This window comes from Chrysemys picta, chromosome 2 (genome assembly GCF_011386835.1).
Source record: "Chrysemys picta bellii isolate R12L10 chromosome 2, ASM1138683v2, whole genome shotgun sequence".
NCBI classification, from domain to species: Eukaryota; Metazoa; Chordata; order Testudines; family Emydidae; genus Chrysemys; species Chrysemys picta.
Genome location: NC_088792.1, coordinates 80,127,051 through 80,154,315, shown reverse-complemented (window position 1 = coordinate 80,154,315; position 27,265 = coordinate 80,127,051). Strand labels below are relative to the sequence as shown.

General features: G+C 41.6%; 1 protein-coding gene across 1 annotated transcript; it reads left to right on the top strand.

Annotated features, from left to right (window-relative positions):
• Nucleotides 1-3,924: 3,924 nt before the first annotated feature.
• MTURN (maturin, neural progenitor differentiation regulator homolog) lies at nt 3,925-19,871 on the top strand. Its single transcript, XM_005278667.5, has 3 exons — nt 3,925-4,399; nt 10,551-10,673; nt 17,752-19,871. The coding sequence occupies exons 1-3, from the start codon at nt 4,238-4,240 to the stop codon at nt 17,860-17,862; spliced, it is 396 nt and encodes a 131-aa protein (XP_005278724.1). The 5' UTR covers nt 3,925-4,237; the 3' UTR covers nt 17,863-19,871.
• The last annotated feature ends 7,394 nt before the right edge of the window (nt 19,872-27,265 follow it).

Here is a 27,265-nt window from a genome sequence, read left to right as displayed (position 1 = left end):
GCTGCCGGCCTGAGGGGCTCTGCTGCTGGCCTCGGGTACCGACTGCTGGCCCCACTCAGCCTACTGCCGGACTGGGGTTCTGTCCACCGGCCCCCTGCCAGCCAGGGTCCTGGCCGGCCCCACTCAGCCAGCTACCAGTCTGGGATCCCGGCTGCCGGCCCCCTGCCAGCCGGAGTCCCGGCTGCCGCCCTGCTCAGTCCGCTGCTGACCTGGATGGACAGAATCCCAGGCCGGCAGTGGGCTGAGCGGGGCCAGCAGCCGGGACCCCAGCTGGCAGGGGCTGGCGGACGGAACCCCGGGTCGGCAGCGGGCTGAGCAGCTCAGCTCGCTGCCAGTCTGGGGTTCTGTCCGCTGGCCCCTGTAAATGTAAAATGTATTACTGGCACACGAAACCTTAAATTACAGTGAATAAATGAAGACTTGGCACACCGCTTCTGAAAGGTTGCTGACCCCTGACATAGATTATGGCAAACTGCAAAACCTTTGGTGTAGGTGACTTGCCTGGCATCACACAGGAACTCTGTGGCATATGCAGGAACAGAATCAATTTCTCCATGGCAGCATTCAACTGCCTTACCCATGAGACCAGTTTTCTCTTCCTGCAATTCCCTGATTCATTCACTACATACCTTCCAACTCCTGCAACAAATGAGGCAGGGGTCCTACAGATAACAGCCTCCTTCACTACATAACCCTGATTCATTTTCACAGCACCATCTATTCCATGCAGTGAATGGGCCAGAGGTCCTGTGGACAAAAGAGTCTGTGATCATGTAATTGTATCATCATGTATAAATACATTGGAGATAATTAAGGTGGCACAGGCAACCTTCATTCTGGCATTTCCTAACATACCAGTGCTTGACTTGGCAACCTTCCTGATATTTTAATGGATTTTTTTTTTTTGTAATATACATCTAGAGCAGTGGTTCCCAAACTGGGGTTTGTGAACCCCTGGGGGTTCATGAAATGTTACAGGGGGTTCTTGGGAAAAAATTCCCTAATGGCGGACAGAGCTGTCCATAGGGACCCAGGGCAGCACGGGGCAAGCAGCCGGGAGCCTCTAGACTTCCAAGAGCTAAGCAGCTCAAAGCAAGCATATCGATCACACTGAGGAAATTTAAACTTCAAAACTCCTTATAAGAAATGGAAAGGGAGGTGGATTTTTTTTTGCTGTTTTTAAAATAAATAAGCAGCTAGTATTGTTTTTTAAATTATTATGAAGAACTAGTTTGAGCTTTGTTGTAACGTGCGTTGTTTTCCTGGACTGCTCAAGACCTGAATGCTTGTGTAGGAGGAACTCTTTGAGTTGGCTTCTTAAATACCTTTATGCTGTTTCACATCTGATACTCCTTGATGAAACATAGGAGCCTTGTCTTATAACAGGCTTATTCAAAGTGATACAAGCTACAAAAGTGAGATCTTGGAAGAGTGTTGCCGTTTTCATAATGTAATAAAAATACTGTAATGATAAATAATTAATAATAAATAGTGTGTAATAAGCATGTCATAAAAACACATTTTATATTTCCAAGATTACTTCTTTTTATAATTTATGCTCAGGTGAAGGAGAAAATCCCTGGAAATATTCATTTTTAGAAGGGGGTTCGTGAGACTAGACATTTTAGTGAAAGGGGTTCACAGGTTGTTAAAGTTTGGGAACCACTGATCTAGAGTAGTAAATTGTAGATAGATGTCGCACCTTTCTTCCTGTCCTCTGTGGTGTAGATTGTGAAAGCTCCAAACACAATAACAATATGTTTCCAGTTGATCCCTATCCTTCGCTCCACAACAATTGCTTCCTTGCTCATACCTCCTCAACCTTCACCTTCTTTTTCTGCTCAGGATTTCATCAATTATGTTGCCAGCAAAGGCATGATTAAGTGTTAGCCAATTAATACTTTTGATTGAAGATTATAATGAATACATTATTTCAACAATGCATACAGGACTCTTTTCCAGATCACCAACAGCTTAGGCTTTGTGTGAACCTAAAGCTTTTATCCAAACTTAACATGTTGATCCACAAAAAATACCAATTAGCTGACATTGTCTAAAAACTGATTTTTCATTTGACTGTACGTACCAACACATAGTAGCCACAGTGAAACAAACAGCAGAAATGGGATCATTCATGATAGGGATCAAAATTATATAAGCCAGTATTTGAAAGTGAGAAGGTTGCTCTTTGGTTACAAAGCCCATTAGTTTCTGGGCTTTGTAACCAAAGAGTAACCTTCTCACTTCTTTATGCTACTAGTTGATCAGCTAAACCACATATAAGCTGAACCTAACATAGCCCATCATATTCTGGTACATCAGTCCCATTCATTGCCTATACAGATAGTAGAATTACAGTTTTCAGAGTAGAAGCCGTGTTAGTCTGTATCCGCAAAAAGAACAGGAGTACTTGTGGCACCTTAGAGACTAACAAATTTATTAGAGCATAAGCTTTCGTGGACTAGTGGAAATATGTCTGTATTTAGAAAGTTGGCACACCTGGATTATTGTGGCTTCACTGAAACAGAGTACAATGGATACAGATTTTTTTAGTGTAAAAGGATCACTACATTTGTTTTCTATATAGAAGGTGAAACTCTGGAAATCTAATTGAAAAAATGGGCTAGATCTTGCTGGATACAGATTCATGTTTGGATTTTTCAGGTGCTTATGTGTCAGGGTCCAGTCAGTGGAATTTATGTCTCTTTAGCAAGTACATTTTTGATGGGTGGGGCCAAAAATTGGCAGGATCTGGAAGGATTCTAATGCATATTTTTGCAGTACTGTTGCAACTAAGATATAGCAGGATTCAGATTTTTCAAGTAGAAAAGGAGTGCCTACTCTTATTCTGTTTAGCTGGTAGAAGCTGTTGGTTTAGGTCAAATATTAGTGGGATCCTACAGGTTTTAGGTGCAGGTTATATGTTGTACAAGGATGTATCAAAGTCCAGATTAGTCTGGCAGAGTCAGAACAGCTACATGGTTCTGAGTTAAGCTTATTCAGAATTTATGAGTTCAAGGCCAAAATCTGGTCAAGGCGTTGGATCTGGGGTGATGTGTTTTGCACAGGGTGTGTCCGGGTCTGGAATTTTAAGTGCAGTAGGAACATCCACATATGTTCTCTACTTAGGCATTGGATTTTGGGAGGTTGGGGCCAAAAATACAGCTTGGTCCAAGTGGTAGACAGATGTTTTTGTGGCAGAATACTTAATGTTTTTGCTTTTACTGTTATGGCAATATGTGCTGATTCTTCTGACAATATACCTTGGGGTCCTGGATCCAAAATCTGGCAGGATCCAGTAGGGTCTATATGTTGGAGCCAAGTGCTTGCAATACTATGGAGCTAGCATGCATGAAGGTTCAAGCTTTACTACAGTATTAGGAGTAGTAACATTGTTCTCTATTTAGACAATGGAATTTGTGGTTTGGGGGCCTAAACTTGGCAGGAGCCAACACAGAAATATGATGGATCTCAGTGCCTGCAGCATCATTGCACAACGAAATTTTGGTTTCTAGATTTTTCTTTGTGGAGCAAAAGCAGTTAGATGTGGTCTCCCTTTACACAGTGGAAATTGGGGAGTTGGTAGCAAAAATTGGCTGGATCCAGCAAGATTCAGATGTTGAATCCAGCTTTTTGTGGCACTGCTATGCATCTGGGACTGGAGTTTTTAGGTGGAATCAGAGCATCTAGTCTCTATTTATGCAGTGGAATTTGGGAGTCTGGTTCAAAAATTGGCTGGATCCAGCAGCCAAATACGTTTTTTCGCAGCCAGGATGCTCCGGGGTCTGGAATTTGTTGATGCCCTGGAGAAACTGATCTTTCTCGTCCTCTACACAGTCAGTGGCATTGGGGGCGCTTGGTTCCAAAAATTGCCTGGCTGTGGCCGAATCCAGGAGGAGCCGGCCACATCCAGCTTTTACCCACACCCGCAAATGACCTGCACACAAGACACACAACGCAGCCGCGCTTAGCCAATGTCAGGCTGCACAGGGAGCAGCAGCAGCACCGGGAGGAAGAGGAGGAGGAGGGCGCCTTGTACGCACGGCATGTAAACAATACATGTAAGTTAGCAAATAATGCTGAGTGGGAGCCGCAGCCCGAGGTGCTGAAGTGGATCGGGAGCTCCCCAGCCTGGACTTCTCCCCACACCCGTCTTCCAGCGGGAGGGAGGGCCGGAGCCAGGCCCCGAGGGCGCGTGGGGAGCGCGGCGGCGGCTGCAGGGAGCGAGCGAGCGAGCATGGCTTTCCAGCAGCTGGCAGACGTGGCGGAGAAGTGGTGCTCCAACACCCCCTTCGAGCTCATCGCCACCGAGGAGACGGAGCGGAGGATGGATTTCTACGCCGACCCCGGCGTCTCCTTCTATGTGCTGTGTCCGGACAGCGGCTGCGGGGACAATTTCGTAAGTAGCTGGGCTGGGGGTGCCCCGTACTGCTGCTCGCTCCTTAGCCGCCCTCTCCCCCGGCCCGCCTGCTTGGGTGGGAGCCCGCGGGGAGCGCCTGGGGCCGCCGGCCTGCTTGGGAGGGAGTGACCCGCCCCACCCCGCCGGCGGGCGCCGCCTCCCCTCGCTCTGTGGGGCTGGGCGCAGCCCGGTTGCCCTGCGGCTGGGGCGCAGTGGGCGGGCTCCCTGCCTCCGCGCGGGGCGGGCGGGGGGCTCCGGCCGCAGCGGCTGGGGAGGGGAGAGCGGGCCCCAGCCAGGCCGGGGACTGAGCTGCTGGCAAAGCCCGGCGAGGGAGACGGGAGGGCGGCGGGGCTGGCAGAGCCCTTGGCTGGGGGGGGAGGAGAGAGAATTCCCAGCCCGTAGCAAAAAGCTGTAAAATGGAGTCTGGTGCTGGGTGGTCATTGGCAGGCTGGGCTGCCGGGGGGAGCAGCCACCACCCTATGGAGGCGGCCCCCGCCCCAGGCAGGGCAAGGAGCCACGGGGCCCTTCGCAGCACCCCCAGCCCCACCCTGTGCTGCTGGAGGAGTTGGGGGTTGGGCGAGGATGCAGGCCCCCTCTTGCTCCTGCGCTGTGGTTTGCTTATGGCTCGTGTACCACTAAGTGCGCTGCCCCCCTAGGCTGTGGTTGGGGGGCTGCTTTGCTGTCGCAGCAAATGGAGAATGTGGAGAATAAAATGGAGTCAGAATGACAGGGCACCCCTCCCCCTGTGTCCCATCCCCTATCTGGGGCTGTGTGAATTTACTCTTAGTCACCCTTGATCCTCCAGGAAACTGTTTCCTAAATGTCCTTCCCCACTCCCATCTTGGTTACAGTGTGATGGGGGCAGGTGCTGGCCTTTCCTCTCCCCCCTTCCCCAGCAGCCTCTGTTGCCTGCACATCCTGGCCTGCTGGAGTTCAGCAGCAAGTTCCTACAATGATGGTAACAAAAATGGCTTCAGGATCAAGAGGGTGTTCTCCCCCCAACTCCAACATCTTAGTGTTGAATGGAAAAACCTGACCTTTACTGCAGGGTTTATAAATTGTAAAGCTTCAGTTCAGTATACATAAAAGAATGTTTTTTTTAAAATGGCTTCTAGCATTATTGAAGAAATGCCATAACACTTTAATTCATAGCACCTTACATCCCTCAATCTGCTATACAACTGTTAGCAAGTTCTCCCTCGTAAAACCTCTGATAGATAGGTGCAATAAGAACCCATTTTACAGCTGGGTAAATGGAGACAAAGTGCAGTAAGTGACTTGCCCAAAGAGCACAAAACACAATTGGAAGATACTTATTTCTCACATTGTGCAGATGGTATTGCAGAATTACAAATCAGGAGACGGTGTAGAGTTTAACTGAAGGACTAATGTATCCACCAGCTACTGTATAACAAAAGTCAGGATTCTGCCAGTGTGTGGAGGCCCTTTTGCCCATTGCAGGACTGGATCCTGACACCCCAAACCTGCAAACACCTATGCATGTGTACAACTCCCTGTAGGACCAAGCCTAAATGGCCACATCCTTCAACTGGATACCTGCAGGTGAGCCTCTGAGGCAATGCCAAGCCCCACTGAAGTCAGTAGCACTTTTGGGGCACTCATGTAGATCCAATTGCAGGATCTGGGCTAAGACTATAATTCCATCTAGAGATTCTAATGATATCCTACACCACAGAGAAAGCTCATGTGTTTCTTATTTATGTGTTGTATTGTATTGTTATATAATCCACATTAGTTGAAATCTAGTCAATTAAAAAAAAAACCAAACCACAAACGTATAAGTAGTTTCAGATCGTATTCCTGCCCCTGGACTATCCTGCCAATTTTTGTGGTTTTACAACCACATTTTCTTTTTTCTTCCCAGTTCTGTTTGAAAGGCTCCATCCCCCCAACCCAAAGCTACCAGAAAAACAGAACTGTGTTCTCCAATCTTTCAGCTGTAGTCCCCTCAGGAGGTACTTTTTTAGATTAGTCCTCTTACAAAAAAGACAGGAATGATTTTTCCTCAGTTGATGATGTCTCTTTAGTATAACAGCTCAGGACTAATAATGATCTGTTCACTATATTAATTATACCAGCCTGACAGACTCATTTTTGCAGACTCTTTTTTTAAATGCTCCAAAAGACAGTTTTCATTATATGTGGAACTGTGTATTAAAGTTCATTTTAAGAAAACAATAAAAACCTGGGGCCTGATTCTCATTTGCACTAAGGACCCTTCCTATTTGGTCACATGAATGGGTCTGACTTTAATTTATGTCAACTTCCAGGCCCATTTTCACTGCCAGAATGGTGTAATTACATGCTTTGAGGCCTCTTTACACTGTCAGAATGTTGTAAAGGGGTCAAAGGGCATGTCTGCACTTCAAGTGTGATTGTAACATAGGTAGGCATACCCATGCTAGCTTTAATTTAGCTAGCATGAGAAACAAATCAGACCTGCATTTGCAGTGTAGATATACTCTAAGTATAAATGAGAATCAGGCCCATAGTGTTTTCATCACTTTTCTTTACATGTTCGTTTCAGAATAAGGAAGAGACTTCAACAGAGTACGTAGGACAGAGGTCCCCAAACTGTGCGGCATGCCCCCCTTGGGGGATGCAGAGGAATGTTTGGGAGTGTGGGGCCTGGGCCAGCCCCCAATTGGGTCGGGAGGGAGCACCACCCTTCCCCGAGCTCTGCTCTAGCCACGACCCAGGACCATCCCCAGCTTTGGCCATGGCTCCGCACCAGCTGCAGGCCCCGCTGCAGATCTGCTTCCTGCCCCACCTGCAGCCGCAGCTCCATTGCCAGCCTGGGGAAGGAAGCAGAGCCACACCCGTCCGCGGACCCAGCTGTGGTTCTGCTCCTGCCCTGGCTGCAGCTCTGTTCCTAGCCCCGGCCACAGACCCACTCCCAGGGAGCCAGGCTCCCCGGGGGTACGAGGACAGGGGTAAGGGAAGGGAACGACCCTGAAAAGTTTGGGGACCACTGATATAGGGGGTGCCAGAGATGTATGTGATAATTCATGAACTTTGAAGGATGAAATGATTAATTAGAAGAGTGTGACAGAAGGAAGAGGAAGACCAGTAAGGGCAGGGGGTAGTTGAGAAATAGATGGGGAAAATAATAATCATGGATGAAATCAAAAATTCCCCAAACTGTGGCCCACAAAGCACTTAGTACCGGTCTAGAGGGAACTGGCTAGTCAATGGGTGTAGGTGATTCCTCCTAGTTTGCACCTGCTGAATTACATTAAAAGAAGCTAAACATATATTAAATACATTCCTAATACTACTTTTCCACTTAAGCAATTGCTGTAGTTGCGACGGGAATGTTGTGTGATTGTGAATGCAAAGGATGTGGTCCATAAAGCAAGCCCTGTTAAGATGTGGTTCACACTATGAAAATATTTGAGAACTCCAGTATTGCATAGTTTTAATTACATGAGAAGATCTCTAAGGGCTAGATTTTAAGAAGTATTTAGGCACCTTATAATGCAGATAGGCACCTAGTGGGATTTTCAAAAGCACCTGAGGTGCCTTCAACACTAGGCATCTATCTGCACTTTAGGTACTTAAGTACCTTTAACATCTGGGCCTTAATTTCTGCTTTTATAGGTTACAGTGTCCCCCAAATACTTCATTGGATTTGCTATATAACCTTACCCAGTATGGGTGAGGGTGGAATAAGTTATTATTTATATTATGTATTCTTTGTTGTCCCTTTGTTATTTCTAGTATTCATACTAAATGATACTACAAGTACCAATTTTGCGTTACCTTATTACAAGATTTCCTCTAGTATATCTTAGCACAGAATCAGTTAGTCTGAATACTCTTCATCAACAAAATTACCTCAGTAAAGATAAAATGCTATACTAGCATGCTCAACAGGTAGGTTTTGAAAAAAGTGATCTGATAAATATCGTTTAATACTGCTGAACCCACTAAAGACTGAATGGAAAAACCTTCAAGCGTTATACAATGAACTGCTTCAGCCTTGCTTTCCAAAGATTGCATGCTGTATTCACAGATGCTAAATTAAATATTTCAACCTTGATCCTGGGTCAGCTGAGGTTGAAATTAGTAGCTGTGTGCTTTTGTGTTAACACAAAGCAACCAGGAGCAAAATAGATCTAGCCTGAAAACAACTTATCTGGAGGATGAGGTTTACCTTTTCCTTATTGCTCTGCTACAATTAAACTCTGTTACCCCAGCTTACCAGCAGGCTGTTTTCCCTATGGCAAAGAGATTGCAGAGATTTAGTGGGTTTCTCAACAAAAGCATCTTCTGTGTGTGTGCAGTTTTTATGTCTTGCTATAACTTCCAAAGCAAGAGCTGAATCTTCATTTTTCATTTATCTTATTGTGAAAGACAAATTCCTTTTACAGGTTCTTTTGGAGACTCGTGAATCAGACTGTTTAGATTCACATTCTTAAGTTGCTGCATGCATCAGTACTGAACTTGCAGAAAAGACTAGGTGCAGCTTTATTAGATATCATGATAATACTTTCATGTTTTCTTTTGGTAGATGAAACCAAGCCTTTCCCATATGAAATGCTTCCATAATACGTTTGTTGCTGCAACCAAAATTTTAAATCTTCCGCAGATGTGGAAATCGCTGGTAGCCTTAATTGCTTATTGCTTTACACTGTTAAAAAAAAAATCTCTCTGAAGACTAAAAGATTTTCTGATGAGTAATTTGCTTGCGTTTTCCCTCATGCACCAGACCAGTTTATTTTGAGCAAATGCTGATAAATTGACAGTGGAGTTTAAAATGTGGTGGGACTCTGACTCTGTAAAAAATAGCACTGTGAAGTTACATGGGATTAAATTTCCCTGTAAAAAACATATTTTTGTCACTAAAGTGGGCAGGTATGATTCCAGACAAATATCAGAAGCAAATCTACTCAGTAGGAAGGGGCCATTTTTACATGTATTGGCAGAAATATATTGGCAGAAATTTCACTTCAGAAACACACACTACTTTTGTAAACTGTAACAGGCATCAAAGAAAATGTAGGTCAAGTGAGGTTAGTACAAAGGTAGTTATAATTTTTCTTTTTAAAGAGATATCTTAGCTGATGTTTTGCAATCTCTTAATTGTAGAAACCTAGAACTTAATTCATGTCAGCTAATTTATACTGACTAGGAAATAAGTTTGCATGTTATGGATTGAGACTTTTTTTATTCTTATTATTTCCTTAATATTAGTTTAATTTCAGAGTTTCTACTCTACCCTTATTAAGTGTAGCCTACTGTTCATGTACTAACAGATACATTAGATGCACAGTACTTTGGGGGGAAAGTAAGGGAAGTTGTAGCATCTACCTTTCCATGCAGCGTTATGCTTCTGTCATTAGAATCTCAGTGAGAAAGGCATTCAGAAAGCATCCTGTAAACAGTGTTTTCACCCTGCACTTCCATGTAAATCATATCCCTGTTTGAAGGCTTTCATCAGCACTTGCATGCAGTCTTTTTCAAACAACATTGTATTGGCAGAATATGCAGGGGTTACAGGAAAGGTTGAAGGCCTGGAGTTTCATAGAACCGGGCTGTGGGACAGGTCAGAGTACCCCATGGACATACTCAGGATTCTATTTCTTCTTGTGCATCATCAGGAGAGTTGTTTACAAAATTACAGGGTCAAACAACCTGAAAAAGAATGAGATTTCTCATGTGTTGCTGGGGGCATTATTACTGCGGATGATGCATCAGAAGGAAAAACCTCATCTTGACTTTCAGATTCCAAGCTGAGTTTGCAGGGCTGATGTTAGACAAAAGCAACTTTACTTGTAAAATGATATACATGAGGCAATGTGTAGATGGGACATGTGTATTTGGGACATTCTGATTCCCCACCCTGGTTCAATCATGAACAGTGTATTTCTAATTTATTTCCAAGCCTTCATCCTTTTCTCTATCTCCTGGTATATTGTGCTAATGCAACCAAGTTGGATCTCTGGAGCCTTTAAAAATGTGGGACCATACCCAGTTCCTGAAGTAAAGCAATATCTGTATCCCTAGTACAAATTTAAATTGCAGGTCCAGTACATCTTTAAACCATACATCTTATAAAGTCATATGAAAAACTCCACATGAATTCCTATTAACTCCTGTTCTTTCTTTCATTGCTATTGTCTTTTAGCATGTGTGGAGTGAAAGTGAGGACTGCTTACCTTTCCTGCAGTTGGCACAGGACTACATCTCTTCCTGTGGTAAAAAGACACTCCATGAAATACTGGAAAAAGTCTTCAAATCTTTCAGGCCTGTAGGTGCATGTTTTACTTCTATATATTTACTATATTTTTGATTTTAATAAAATGTGCCATTGAGAACAAGACAGATTTTTCACAATGGCTTATTTGTCCAGTCAAGTAGCTCAAACAAGCTAACAGTGAGTACAGGGAGCCTGTTCTTGTAAATCAGATGCCTTTTTATTTCTAGCTTCTTGTTTGACAAATTGAGATTCCCTGCTGTGGTGGGAAGCAAATTGATGTCCCAGCCAGTGGAACTGGCACCCCACCCTGATGATGAATTGTACATGGTTGATCAAGTCCTGAGTATGAAGAATGGAATTAAAAATTTTATTAAAGCTAATGTTAAAAAAAATTATATAATACATAGTTTGGGAAAAGAGTGTCTGTACATCTGGGTATAGCGCTTAGATGATCCACAAATATAACGTTAGTTTTTAAAAGTCATATGATACATAGAGTACATAATCAGCAATAACTCAAATTTAGGTGAATAGATTTAACAATACAGTTTAGATATTAGAATCCGAATACTCGGGTACATCACTCATGAAAAGTTGTAAAGAGATTTGGTTGTGGAAAGCAAAATATATCAATGAGTGGAGATTGTCCCTCAGTAATTGAGAATTAGGTTGGTTGTCCATTTAGAAAATACAGTCCATGAGGAAAGTATTTGTTACTTTCCTGACTGTGCTTCTCATCGGCACTCCAGCTCATCCCTTCTGGTATTGCCGATGTCCGGTGATGTGTTCTATGTAGTTGTCCCTTGATCACCTGACCTCATGAGTTGCCGCATCAGCCAAGCATAGTGTTGACCAATTCCACATTCTCTCAGCACTCACTCTTACTGGGGTCCCATGCGCTACAAAGCTATGTAGGACTTGGTGGCAGAGTCATTTCCCGGCACTGGAATTTGGGAGTTTTTCAAGGATCTGTATAAAGCAAATACAGTTTGGGGAAGCAGAGGGGGACAAAACTGTAAGTTCAGATTTTAGCCTTGAGATCACCCGATAGTTGAGATAGCTCAGGGTAGCGTCTCAGCAAATGAGTGGAATAGTAATAGTTTGAGTTTTTTGTTTATTTTTATTTTGTTATATTTTGCTCTTAACATTTTCTGCTCATCAGTCCTTATATAGCGCTGAGATGTATAGGGCTAAGATACCTCATGTTACTGTACTAGCCATCTGCTGCCAGAGACCTATATTAAAACGTGGCTTTTGTCAAAGTGAAGAGAATTTGGTGGTCTCAGCATAGTCCCGACTGGACATTTGTCTTGCTAAACTACCACATAATATAGCATATTGTCAGCCTCTCCTCTTGAGTGGCCTAGAAGTGGAATAACTGGAGTGTCATAGAGAAGAGTAGAGGTTTATTGGCAGAGTCATGTGCTTTCACTATGTCTGCTTAGATCAGGGGTAGGCAACCTATGGCACGCGTGCCAAAGGCGGCACGCAAGCTGATTTTCAGTGGCACTCACATTGCCCAGGTCCTGGCCACGGGTCCAGAGGGCTCTGCATTTTAATTTAATTTTAAATGAAGCTTCTTAAACATTTTAAAAACCTTATTTACTTTACATACAACAATAGTTTAGTTATATATTATAGACTTATAGAAAGAGACCTTCTAAAAACATTCAAATGTATTACTGGCACGTGAAACCTTAAATTAGAGTGTATAAATGAAGACTTGGCACACTATTTCTGAAAGGTTGCCGACCCCTGGCTTAGATCATGTCAGTAAGCGAAGCTAGTTATGTTTTTGAACTGTTGATGAAAAACAAAACATTTTAGACAATTTTTTTCTCACTTTCTTTGATGATATTTTGACCAGCTGATCATGCGGACTAAACTTCATCCCAAGAGTTTAATACAAAAGGCAAGTGGCCAGGAGTGTGCCTATGAAATACTGGGCCTCATTTACTCTGTGTTGCAACCTTAAAAGGCCAACTGCCAACTTCAGTGGCAACTGTGAAAGAACTTAGTTTAAAAAAATCCATCTAGAGAGCAAAGGTGAATAGAGCCAATGCACACTTTTCTTAGAAGGGACTGGAAATTCGATCCATCCGTGCAGCTACTCTAATTATGGTAAACATATAAAAATACACTTCCCAGAACAATGTCCATCCCTTGAGAGAGATTTTCTTTCCCTCAATGTAGCTTAAAGCCTTGTCTACACAAGAAAGTTCCAGCTGTTTAACTAAAGGAGTGGTTTCAAACCAAATTAGTTAAACTGATGCGAACCCCAGTTTGGACACTCGTGTTTCTGTTTAAATCAGGTTTATTTAAGTTTAGCTTAAGTCTATTAGGAATTGGTTTAAAATAAACCAAATTAAGCCACTCTTAAACTGAAGAAATAAAAGGTAATAGATTTTAAGGCTAGAAAAGACCATTGTGATCATCTAGTCTGACCTCCTGTGTAAAACAAGCCATAGTATTTCACAGAGTAATTCCTGCATCAAGCCCATAAATTCTGGTTTAGCCGCAGTGTATCTTTTAAAAAGATATCCAGTCTTGATTTAAAGACTACATGTGGCTGAAATCGACCACATCCCTAGATAATTAGTCATTGGAAATAAGTTCCCCTTACTATGACAAACTTGCTCATTTCTAGTCTGAATTAGTCTAATTTCAGTTTCCAACCATTGGATCATCTTATGCCTTTTTTGCTAGATCAGATTACCAGAAATCTCTTCCCCATATACTTATAGAGTGTGATCAAGTCACCTCTTAACTTTCTCTTGGATGGACTAAATTGAGCTTATTTAGTCTCTTCCTAGCAAAAAATCAAATAATAAAATTCCCACAAAATTCATCGCTTTTTTGATGTTCTGCATCCTTGTCTCATTTCCTCAAACACACCTGTTTCTACTATGCCATTTTAGTTCCTGAATACAGATTGTGAAGCATTTATTCTGGTAGTTCTAAGCACCTATTTTTTTGTCTGGCCATTGATTCCTGATGTGAAAGAATTAGTGCATCCACATTATTTTTAGAGTAGAATCATTGTATTTCTTAAGCCGTATATATGCATATTTTAATATTTGTTTGTTAGATTTTGATTAAATACATTATCACCTTCCCCCAGGTCTGCTGTTTACAAACTATTGGATTATTTAGATACCACCATGAGTATACAAGACACTTTGCACTAGTTAAAATATACAAGATAAAAAAAAATCCTGGGAACGTAGTCCCTACCCAAAGCATTTATTTACAGCTGAATCATATACCCTAAATACAAATGACTGTTGTTCTCTGGTTAGATGTACTAGCAACATCTTTCTGCAAATTCCAGTCCTCTGACAATGTGTGGTACCTTCAGTATGAAAGACTAAATACAAGTAGAACATTTTCTGTGTAAAAGCTGACATGCTCATGGCCTTCAATCTTATGTAAGACTCAGAGATCGACCCACTTCACCCCAAAATCCCTGATAGATGAATAGCATGGACTGAATGAATAAATAAACTTTGGACTCTGGATTGTTTTCTCATCACTTGCTGTACTGTGCTTGCTTGTTGGTCTTCCTTCATCCAGCCCATCTCTTCCTGGTGCACTCCTTCAGCTGGCTGGACTGGGTCTTCCTAAATGCTTGTACAGGTGCCTAGTGCTTTGGGCCAAGATCCTGATTGGGCCCTTTGGTCGCTACTGCAGTATAAATAATAACAAAGGGTAAAATTTTCCAAAGGCGCTATGTGTTGTAGAAGTGTAGCTCCCATTGAAAGTAAAGAGACGTTGGCACCTAACTGCCCAAGTCACGTTTGAAAATGGCACGTAGGCTCCTAAGTCACCTAGGCCCAGATTCTCAGAGGCATTTAGGTACCTAACGTCCATGGATTTAATTCCCTAAGGATTTCAGAGAGGACTAGCAAGGTGCTTCTTTGGAGTAGACTCCTCCCTTAACTGATTAATTTTATATAACAAGTACAGCGTGTGTGTGTGTGTGTGTGTGTGTGTGAGATCCGTAGGTCCCCAGCCTCTCTCTACAGAAGCAGAGTCCTGTTGTTTGTCCTTTTTGACCCTCATGATATGTTTATATTTCATTATGCTTCTTGTGCTAATTTTGCAGGCAAAGAGCTAGAAACTCCCCTCACCCCCAATATGAAGATTAAGATGCTCATTTATGTGGTTAGTTTTCCCTCAGATCAAGTAATGGTGGGCCCAAAAACCATGAGCTTTGGTGGGCCCAAAGGCCACAGCTGGATATTGTCCTTGTGTCCATTGAATAGTTTTGAATGCAAAAATATAATAAACTAGCTTACATTTTTAAAAGTTGGCCTTGTAATTTTCATATCCCTGTATAAAAATTTCCCTTTCCTGGTGGAGATGGTTGTTTTTTTCCCCTCCTTTGAGACAACAGCTGAATCCCTCTCCAAGGAAGGTGCAGCGTGTCTGTGGTTGCTCTTTCAGTCTTAGCAGGCTAAATACCTAGTATTATCAATAAGGTGTAGCATATGATTTTGCTTTGCAGATATTAATAGCTGTTTGTGTAAGTTTTGTGAGGTATGAGATTTTCAAAGCAGATGCATTGTTTTGACTGGGATGTGTTTATGTATTCCTGAATTTCATTGGTTTGCCAATCTCTTTTTGGAGGAAGAGGGAAAAGTTCAAACAGTTTTTCCATCTTCTAAAACAAACAGTTGCCATTACAATGATCTGAAACATTATAGAGCTGAGGCATCCAAACTTTGCCCAACTGAGAGAAGTATTGGTATTAGGACTGTTGATTTAATTGCAGTTAACTCATACGATTAACTCAAAAAAATTAATCGTGATTAATCACACTGTTAAACAATAGAATACCAGCTGAAATTTATTAAATTCCTTCGATTTTTTTTCTACATTTTAAAATATATCGATTTCAATTACAACATAGAATACGAAGTGTACAGTGCTCACTTTATATAATTTTTTATTACAAATATTTGCACTGTAAAAATGATAAATAGTATTTTTCAATTCACCTCATACAGGTACTGTCGTGCAATCTCTTGATCATGAAAGTACAACTTACAAATATTGTTTTTTTGTTATGTAACTGCACTCAAAAACAAAACAATGTAAAACTTCAGAGCCTACAAGTCTACTCAGTCCTACTTCTTGTTCAGCCAATCGCTAAGAGAAACAAGTTTGTTTACATTTATGGGAGCTAATGCTGCCCACTTCTTAATTACAATGTCACAGGCATTCGCATGGCACTGTTGTAGCTGGTGTTGCAAGATATTTACGTGCCTCATGTACTAAAGATTCATATGCCTCTTCATGCTTAGGCCATCGTTATAGAGGACATGCTTCCATGCTGATGATGTTCGTTAATTAAATTTGTGACTGAACTCCTTCGGGGGGGGGAGAATTGTATGTCTCCTGCTCTGTTTTACCCACATTCTGCCATATATTTCATGTTATAGCAGTCTTGGATGATGACCCAGCACATGTTCATTTTAAGAACACTTTCACTGCAAATTTGACAAAATGCAAAGAAGATGTGAAATTTCTAAAGATAGCGACAGCACTTGACCCAAGATTTAAGAATCTGAAGTGCCTTCCAAAATCTGAGGAGGATGAGGTGTGGAGCATGCTTTCAGAAGTCTTAAAAGAGCAACACTGATGTGGAAACTACAGAACCCAAACCACCAAAAAAGAAAATCAACCTTCTGCTGGTGGCATCTGACTCAGATAATGAAAATGAACATGCATTGGTCCGCACTGCTTTGGATCGTTATCGAGCAGAACCCATCATCAGCATGGACGTGTGTCCTCTGGAATGGTGGTTGAAGCATGAAGGGACATATGAATCTTTAGCGTGTCTGGCATGTAAATATCTTGCAACGCCATCTACAACAGTGCCATGCAAACGCCTGTTCTCACTTTCAGGTGACATTGTAAATAAGAAGTGGGCAGCATTATCTTTTGCAAATGTAAACAAACTTGTTTGTCTTAGCGATTGGCTGAACAAGAAGTAGGACTGAGTAGATTTGTAATCTCTAAAGTTTTACATTGTTTTATTTTTGAATGCAGGGTTTTTTTGTACATAATTCTACATTTTTAAGTTCAACTTTCATGATAAATAGATTGCACTACAGTACTTGTATGAGGTGAATTGAAATACTATTTCTTTCGTTTTTTACAGTGCAAATATTTGAAATAAAAAATAAATATAAAGTGAGCACTCTTCACTTTGTATTCTGTGTTGTAATTGAAATCAATATATTTGAAAATGTAGAAAACATCCACAAATATTTAAATAAATGGTATTCTATTATTAACAGTGTGATTAATCGCGATTAATTTTTTTAATTGCTTAACAGCCCTAATTGGTACCTTGTCAGCAGCCTAAATCTAATTTGTAGAAATTTGAGAGGATTGTGGCCAATTTTCATTTTAATATGCAGCTATCTCCTGCTAAGACTACTGAACTCAGCATAAAATGCTCCAACTTGATTGAGAGGGTGAATAGTTCAAGATGAAGCGATTGCATGTTAGGATCTTCTGGTCTTTTAGGGCTTTAGCACCTATGGCTACCCCATCTAACTCAATGAGCTGCACTCTGGACATTCCCGTGTTTGTGGGATAGAATGGTTTCCTTTTTGGTGCAAAAGGAGTAAGTGTGATCATCTTGTAGGGTTATTGAATGCAGTGCAAATGGAGAATTTTAAACTGAGTTAACTAGAACTGAAGTATACTACACAGGGTCCTTTTGAATTTAGAGCATCAGTTGTATTGCCAACCGTAAGTGTTCAAAAATCATGCATTTCAGGCCTCAAAAATTATGACTGGCATAAAGATCATAAGGTATCTTCCTCCCCCCACTCCCCAATGTTTGTGAATAATTTTATTTGTGTGCTGGTTTCTGAGCCTTTAGGGTGCACTTGGTTCACATTTTGAAGCTTTTCTATGCAACCATGAGGACTGGAAATTTACTTTTTTAAAAAGAAAGCTGAGATTCTCACATAACCTCGTGACTCTGGGGCTTTCAGAAAAAAGCCAAATATTGGGGCAAGACTCATGGTAAAATTGCACGAATTGGCAATATGGCATCAGTTTGATCTTTGCCATTGATTATTACACTTTCCCATTTTCTCTTTAAAAATAGTTACTGGGGCTTCCAGATGTCGATGATGATGCATTTGAAGAATATAACGCAGACGTGGAAGAGGAGGAACCAGAAGCCGATCACCAACAAATGGGTGTCAGCCAGCAGTAATTATCTGAGGAATTAAAAGATCTTAATCCCTTGGTACCAGGTGGGGTCATGTGCTCCTGCATTAGCATTTTTGAATTAGCGCATCACATGGGAAATATGGCTCCCAGAATCAAAATTTAAAAAAAAAAAATACATAAATATCTCTGTGATGAGCTTTGCTAAGAAGTGACCTGAATTTCACTCCTGTTTCAGTGGGGTTTCTATGGAGTTGTCTTGGTAGCATTCTGCCATCATTAATTTAGAACTAGTTTTGTCGCTGACTGTCTCTTTGACTTGTGTTTTGAGAATAACATTCACTGACATGAATGTAGAGTACTTTGAATGTAGTAACTGTTGAATAGTGTGTGAAGTACTCACATATGACCTTACGGAGGAAAATGAATGCAGAGAATAAATGCAATCTGCACTTTTAGTTTTAATTCAACAATTTTTTTAATTTTTATTTTTTGCTATACTACCAGTCAGAGTATCAAACTGTGAGAGATTATGCCTGTAAAGCACTAGTTTCATAGTGGTTAATATTGCAGAAGTGCACATAAAGATTGAACAAAAATTATTACTTAGGAGGGACAAAATTTAGGCAAATGCTTGTGCAGCACATTTTAGTGTTTCTTAACACCACCTGAATGTACAGGTGCTGGGTTAATCACTGGGCATAATTAGGACATTTGTGTGATCAGTGCACATGATGATACACATTGGTACTTTGATGCCATCTGTTCCAAAGCCAAATACTGTTTTAATAGAAATTAAATGAATTTAAAATTTCCATTGCTTATTCTCCTCCTGCACGAAAATCAACCTTCAGCTTCGCTGGCTTTAATAAAACAACAATTTCATTCAAATCTTGCAGCATCCTGAATTAAAGTGCAACTTAACTTTGAAGCCCTAATCGTATAAACCAGCACCTGGCTCTTCAAGTTATAATGGAATCCGCTTCTTCACACTGGGCCTTGTTCTTCAGTGTCTTGTACCTTGTGTAGCTATTCATACTTGTCAAAGTGGGTGTAAAATGCTACCAAACCAGAATGGTAGGGCCTGATTCTCATTCTCACTAAGGCCCCTTTACATTGTTCTCGCTGTGTAAAAAGGTCTTGAAGGGAGCACAGATGTAATTTATGCCCACTTTAAGGTCCCTTTACATTGCCTAGGGTGGGTCCTCAGCTGGTGTCAATTGCCTGTGGAATGATGACAGTTTCCATCAGCTGATGACCTGTCCCCCAGAGTGGTGGAAGGGGGTTTTAGAGTAAATTAAAGTAAGACCCATAATATTTTACACCTCATTTGCCCAGGTGTGACTCTCAAGTGAGTGTCAGATGGTGAAACAACAGGACCTCTTTATTTACTCACCTTTTATTCTGAAAATGTAAGAAAAGAAGGGATTCCATTCTCGTACAGCAATTTTCCACTATCTAGGAAAGTATTTCTAAATGACTGTTTGGTTTTTAGACAACTTTTTTAAAAACACAAAATGTAGGTCACAAACGTCAAAGCCCTTTAATACAGCGTTAGCTTTATAAAAATTAACACTTAGTGAAGAAAAAATGCTTGGACAACTCTCAGAAACAACTGACACTCTTTTAAAAACCCTGTTATTAGCAGTATCTCCTATTGGATATGTATGTATTGGAAATTGTTTTAAAGGCTAGTTAAAGAGTTAATTTTCTTGGTGATTTGTGTGTCTGATGAAGGCTTAGGGGATGCATAACACTTAATTTTCTAACAGAGGCAAAACTTTCTGTAACCAGGATGGAAAATGGTATTTGAATATGCACAGAAGTGTCTGCAACACTGTAAAAGTCTGAGTTTAAGAATATCACAAAATAGACAAGAAACCGAGCTTAATGAAACTTTGTACATTCTCTTGGCATGCAGGCATAAATATGATAGTTGCAACACATTTTCTATGGACTAGTGGTGTGAGAACTGTGGCAGTTCATTGTATAACACTGTACAGCAGTAATAGGCTTTTTGCTTACCAAAATAAAGTGTAATACCAGTGGTTTCCATCCCTGCTTTAAGTACCCAAGTTTTTCTTTCCTTTCCATCTAAAAGAGACTTGTCATAACTTTACACAGGGGCGTCCTTCAGAGGAGCTTTTTGGGGTTACTTCCTTAGGTGCTGATCCTTTGATTCCAGCTCATACAAATAGACCTTTTGGGGCAGATTTTCCTCTGCTTTGAAGCTAAAGCAGTGCATTGTTTGCACCTATGCAAGGTGAGTATAAAATACTACCATTCTGATTTGCTAACCATTTAAACCGATTTTGCATAGGTGCAAATGACTATGTACATAGCTTCTGATTCTCCCTTACATTAAGGCTCCTTCGCACTGCTCTAACATGGGTATAGATGTAATTTGCAGGAAGCTTAATGCAAATGAGAATCAGGCTGTTTGACTACAATGGGACTATTTCGGTGAGTAAGAGCTACTTGAGTGAGTGAAGGCTGGAGGATCCGGCCCTTGTGAACTACATACAATGGAGTTGTAATATAGTCTGACTTTGCCACCTTTGCCTGCATTTTGATAGACTCTGAGCTGCAAATGAGTAGTTGAGCATTAATATGGTTATAAGCAAAGATGAAGCTGTAAATTATGAAGATAGAGATATTATTTCCTGTATTCATTTATGTGTTTTTATTTTGAACATCATATGCCATGTGAGTGACTTCTGCAACTTGCCTGGGGTCCTAGCCTGCAGCTTGCACTCCCCTTAAACTCCCATTGAAGCCAGCAAGAGTTTTGCCCATATAAGGACTGAAAATCAGGCTCCTGAAAGGGCCTAGTCCTGCAAAGTGCTGAACCCCCTTGTCTCCGATTGATTTTGCTGGGAGCTGAGCATGTTGAGCCACTGCTGGGTCAGGCTACTACCATGCACCATTTAAAATAAACTGGAATTTTATATAGAGAGGATAAAATATAAATTTACATGTGTCTTAAATGTTGAATGAGCATTAATATAGAATGTATTTTATCAAAAATACTGGTTTCTTAGACTTTGACCATATCTGTTTCTGTGTTGTTATGGTATTGTTTCTTATTTATCAAACAATCCAAGAAATGCTGAATTATCTAGTGGGACCACAAGGGTTCCAAACTTTTTACTATTTTTTTTTCCTTCTCACTTCCCTTGTCTGAGTTGGAATTATTAGCCACTTACCCAGTAAGTAAAAGGAGGAGTTATGGCCCAGTGGATAGAACACCGCCTGAGATCCCAGTCCTGCAAACACACGTGGATAAGAGCTTGCAGGGTGGGAGCCTGAGTTAGGGAATCTGGGGTTTCTTATCAGCTCTGCCACTGATTTACTCTTGACTTTAGGTGAGTCACTGGGGTTTTCAGGGGAGCCTGTGAGAGTTATGCATCCAGATCCTGGTGAAATTCAGTGGGAAATGGGTGCCTAACTCCTGTATTTTCCTTTGAAAATCTCTTAGTCTCTAAGGTGCCACAAGCACTCCTCGTTGTTTTTGCTGATACAGACTAACACGACTACCACTCTGAAACCTGAATCTTGTACTTCAATTTCCCAACCTGTAAAATGAAGATGATAGTAATGTTTACTCACCCATATAAAGTGCTTTTCGATCTAGGGATGAACACTGATAAGTATTTTATTATTGCCCGTCCTCAAATCAGAATGTTGGTGAAAAGACAGTAAAAAAGAATGGGCAAAACCAGTCTTTTTTTCCATGTATAGATTTGATTTTCTAACTAAATATAAATGTACCAGAACAGAGACTCTCAGACCTGGCTCTTTTGAATCCAAGTTGCACTTTTGCGATGAGCAGAGTGCTGTGTGGGGAGATTCAGAAATAGGTGGAACGTCAGGAAAAAAGGAATCGGTTTTATAAATATTACAACTATGTTTTGGTGGGGTGAGGGTAGCGCAGGGCAAGAGAGTAGAATGACGTCTTTCAGAAAAAATGCCAGGATTTCTGAGAGATCTTAGACTTCACTCCAAGCAATCTGCTTCTGGATCCCACGCAGACCATAAAGAAACTGCTACATGTTCCTATAAGGCCTCAGTCAGAGGTGTAGTTCTGTGTAGGTTAAAATTAGCATAATGATTGATAAACGTGGGGGTAACAAGGGGGAGGGATGGAGAAAAGATTAACTTGGGGCTTGTCAACACTACAGGCACTATAGTGACACAGCTGTGCTGCAGTATCTATGCCACTGTAGCATGATAGTGTAGATGCTTCCTATGTTGATTCATAGATTCTAGGACTGGAAGGGACCTCGAGAGGTCATCGAGTCCAGTCCCCTGCCCTCATGGCAGGACCAAATACTGTCAGACCATCCCTGATAGACATTTATCTAACCTACTCTTAAATATCTCCAGAGATGGAGATTCCACAGCCTCCCTAGGCAATTTATTCCAGTGTTTAACCACCCTGACAGTTAGGAACTTTTTCCTAATGTCCAACCTAGACCTCCCTTGCTGCAGTTTAAGCCCATTGCTTCTTGTTCTATCCTTAGAGGCTAAGGTGAACAAGTTTTCTCCCTCCTCCTTATGACACCCTTTTAGATACCTGAAAACTGCTATCATGTCCCCTCTCAGTCTTCTCTTTTCCAAACTAAACAAACCCAATTCTTTCAGCCTTCCTTCATAGGTCATGTTCTCAAGACCTTTAATCATTCTTGTTGCTCTTCTCTGGACCCTCTCCAATTTCTCCACATCTTTCTTGAAATGCGGTGCCCAGAACTGGACACAATACTCCAGTTGAGGCCTAACCAGCACAGAGTAGAGCGGAAGGCTTTTTCCATCACTGTAGGAACTCCACCTCCCTGAGTAACAGTAGGTAGGCAGACTGAAGCATTCTAACTGGGGGTTCATAGCTATGCTGACCTGGGCTCAGAGGTGTGGGTTTTTCACACCCCTGAGTTCTATAGCTATGTTGACCTAAATTTTAAGAGTAGACCAGGCCTAAGAGACCTTTTTTCCTGGCGTTGGTATTTATTTATTTGTATTGTGGTAGCATAGGAGCTCCAGCCATGGACCAGGACCCCATTGTGCTAGGAGCTGTCCAAACACAGAACAAAAAGACCCCAAAGAGCTTGCTCTGGATACAGGCAACTAATTCGAGAGACAAACTAAATTCTTTGTTCACGGACACAGATGTGGGGACTAACAACCCCACCACGCACGGTCGTAATCAGTAAATTGAACCTCTCAGGATCGCCCTGTCCAAATCGCGAGCCCTATCCCGTATTATTTCTCAGCTAGTCAGTTCCACACACACACACTTTGGGTAGCTCTGTGCCTTTGAAATTTGTAAGCTCATAAAATGCAATTTTTGCTGAAAATAATTGTAGCTAGTTTCCCTTTGTCAGTGGCCTGCGCACATACTATTGTGATTTCACCCTGTGTTGCAGGACATGCTGTTTGAGTCGGGGAGCAGGAGTGGAGAAGGTGTTCTGCAGCGAAGCAGCTTGTGGCATATCCAGCCCCAGCTGTAGTTACTTCTTAATAAGCTGTGAAAAGCCGTCCCAAGGGTCCATTACAGTCAAAGTAGTTTGCAGATGACTGTTTCACAGAAGCAGTGAATAGCTGTCCAATTTCTCTCATTAAAGAGTACTTTTAGTAATGTTTTACCAGGACCCAAGACTGAAGCACACTGGTTAAGGTTTGATGGTAAGTGACTAGTGATTTTGGGTGTCCAGACTGAGACATCTTAATGAGGCTTGATTTCCAGGAAATGCTGAACACTCAATCTCTCAAAATCATGTCCCTTCAAGATGTCCCATCTTGGGCACCCAAAAACAAAGGCATCTGAAATCACTAGTCACTTGAAAATCTTGCTCAGCCTGGGGTTCAAGCTCTGAAGATTGAGTTGCTAAGGAAGCAGGCACTTTGTATCCGGTGTCTGTGTGTACTCTGTTCTGAATTGTGTTGAACAAAGGGGGGCATTTTATTGTTTGGTTTTTAAATCTAGCAAAGCCCTTCTCTTCCAACCCACTTCTACAATATGATTTCCCAGTTGGAAAACCATGGTCCTTGATTACTAGGCAGGAGTGACTGAAGGAAGTGAAGGTGTTAAATCCTAACAGGCTCTGTGTGGGTGGATTCCCTGAAGTCATTGGGAGTGAAGGAGAGTTATGCATTCTCTATGAGCGAAGGAGTAAGATTGGGGCCTAAATTTCCAAAGGGGGTTATTACAATAAAAACACACAATGAGACACATCATTCTCCCTAGAGTTCCTCAATACCTAAATATCAAGTCCTCTCTGAAACCAGAAACTGCCCCTTTTAGGATTTAATCAGACTTGGTCTGAAATTTACCAGATTGCATTGTTGGTATCTGATGTCCATGGCAGATGCACATTGCACCCTGTAGGAGGAGATTTGTTTAAGAGCCCTACCTCCAATGACCAGTTCAGTGTGCTAAATTGTCGGTCAAATGCATTACGTTGGGATTTTTTAACATCACCTGTTTTATTATTTCTAAAGGGTATTATGCATAAAGGCACAGCTACACTATTACAAGCTCAAGTTTAAATAAAGCCATGTAACATTGCTTCATCAGTCAGAGCTCAGTTGTAAGCAGGAACTTATAGAGTATCACAAATGGTGTTCATTTGTCTGTAGAAAAAATTCTTTAAGCTAGCCAGTACTGACCACAGGAAAGCTACACCAGTTTCATGTAAAATACTTTGAGCTTTTGAAATTCCCTTTCTGTACTGGCCTACTGTTATTTATGTAGACAAAGATATGTGGTAACATTGCATGTAAAGGATGTCTACTTTCGTCTTTAGGGAGTAGGGGAATAAATGTCAAAACTGGAGTTCAGTCTAAATCAATTTTTGTTGTCAAGTTTTACTCTACTAATGTTAGGCTCAATCCAGCCAGCAACATATCAAGCAGAAATAACGAGCTATTTGCCATGCAAAACTGTTTTTAGTGTGGTTTTTCTCATTTTCTTGCTGGAAGATTTGTCTCTGTTTGTGACTACAAAGCTGTGAAATGGGTTGCCAAAAGATGTTGCCCTTTTGTTAAATGCTTTAAAAGGTGTGAACTTTCAATGGAACCCTGTCTATTCTTCCATTCCTACTTTTTCTCCCCCGACACCTAGGCATCAAATCCAACAATGTAGTTATACCATAAGCTTGCCATTAAAGAGCTTACCAAACTTTGATGACTTCTGGATTCTTTTCTCTGTGAGTGAAATAATGCTAAACAGTGGTTCCAGGACAGAGTATACAACTCAAAGAACATGCTGTCAGAGGGAGAAAGGGTTAGGTATGAGCTTAATATTTTTTGTGCAGCATCAGTGTGCGGTGGAACAAATACAATTTGCAAATGTAAGGCACTGTATGAGATTTAGTTCTAAACCCTACAGATCAAGCTGTGTCTTGGGAGGCCAGAATTCAGGACTACCAGCCGTTTTCAGCTAAATGGACCAATAGCGAATCTTAACATTGACAACATGAGGCAGTAGTTTCACTGTCCTAATATGAGTTGCTGTTGCTCCACAGGCTTTGGTTGAGCACCTAACAACTCCTCTGTCTTGTGGAAATTGGGAAGTTACCCATTCTATCTATAAATGAAAATGGCAATACTTGTCCATTGATATGTCTGTTTAAACACTGCACTTTTAAATGCAACTGTGAAATTGGCGTACTGTTCCCAGATTTGTTTGAAAGACTACTGTGCCAGTCTAGCGAATCCACCGTCATTCGCTATGTTGAAATAACTTTCCGTCTGTGAAGAACAGGCATTTAACCGTAGCGCTCTACATATTGTTTTGATACGTTCTGTGGCTGGAATCATTCCCTTCAACAGAGGGGACACCATTTAAGAGGAAAATGTCACTGGATGCTCAGTGGAGTATCCTGAACCATTCCCATTGGGGGCAAGGTGTCCACACTTTGTGGATCAGGCAGGAAATTGGGTCCCAGACCTGAAGAAGAGCTCCGTGTAAGTTCAAAGGCTTGTCTCTCTCAGTCACAGAAGTTGGCCCAATAAAAGATATTACCTCACCCACCTTGTCTCTCTGAGTTTCAGACAGCTCTTCAGGAGGCACAGGGCTTCAGCACAACTGTCTGGGGCACTCCCTCTTCCATGTCAGTAAAAGAGCAAGGCTATTCCAGTGATGTGATAAATTTAGCTTTGTGGTTTAGAGTTTGTTCCAGCAGTAGCCTACACATTGCAAATCTCGCCCCTGCCCGCCCCACCTCCATCATCAACCACAATTGCAGCAAAAGGAAACATAATAAAAGCATGCCATCTAAGCAGATCCATACACCCTTTTAAAAAGCCCACAACCACAAACCCTTTTGTCCTATAAGTCTTCATATTTCACCTCCCGCATCGGAGAAGGATTTTGCTCATACATTTCTCACTTGGCCCCAGCAATTGACAAAATACTATATAACTTGCAAATGTATATCTTGCTTTGTTTTAAACACACAGGTGCATGGTTGTGTGTGCTTTTCTTAAGGTATCAAAATTATAAAGAAACTAGGGAATGGGAACAATTTGGACCTAAGGTCCCTTTACAGAGCTGTGGCAGTGTAAAGGGGTCTGAAAACGGGTATAATTACACTACATGTACTTTCAGGCCCCTTTACATCGCCACATGGTGTTGTGAAGGGGCCTTAGTGTAAATGGAAATTCAGGCCTTTATATTTTTGGCTTTTTACTGTAGTCCCCTAGAGGTCAGTATAACCTAAATTTTGAGTGATTCACTCCCAATTATATTAACTTCTCCATTTGCATTCAGTACTGGCTTGTGAGATTTCTTTGCAGTGTCGCATATCTTGCTCAGTGCCGGGGAAGAGGGTCAGAATAGGGTAAAAGAAAACAAAATACAAACGGGTAAGGGACAGAAAAACTTAATTACAGCATAGGTTGTGAGACAAGGAAATCCTGCTTTGGACATGGATGGGCTAAGAGACTGGCACAGAAAAATAGTGAAGAAGAAAGGCAACTTTAAGGGTAAGGCTTCCCTCCCCCCCCCCCCCCCCCAAATGAGCCTAGGACAATTAGAAGAACAGGAGTACTTGTGGCACCTTAGAGGGGTCACCAAATGAAAGTAATAGGCAGGTTTAAAACAAACAAAAGGAAGGTTTCAGAGTAGCAGCCGTATTTCTTCACACAATGCACAGTCAACCTGTGGAACTCTTTACCAGAGGATGTTGTGAAGGCCAAGACTATAACAGGGTTCAAAAAAGAACTAGATAAATTCATGGAGGATAGGTCCATCAATGGCTATTAGCCAGGATGGGCAGGGATGGTATCCCTAGCCTCTGTTTGCCAGAAGCTGGGAATGAGCGACAGGGTATGGATCACTTGATGGTTACCTGTTCTTTTCATTCCCTCTGGGGCATCTGGCATTGGCCACTGTCGGAAGACAGGATACTGGGCTAGATGGACCTTTGGTCTGACCCAGTATGGCCATTCTT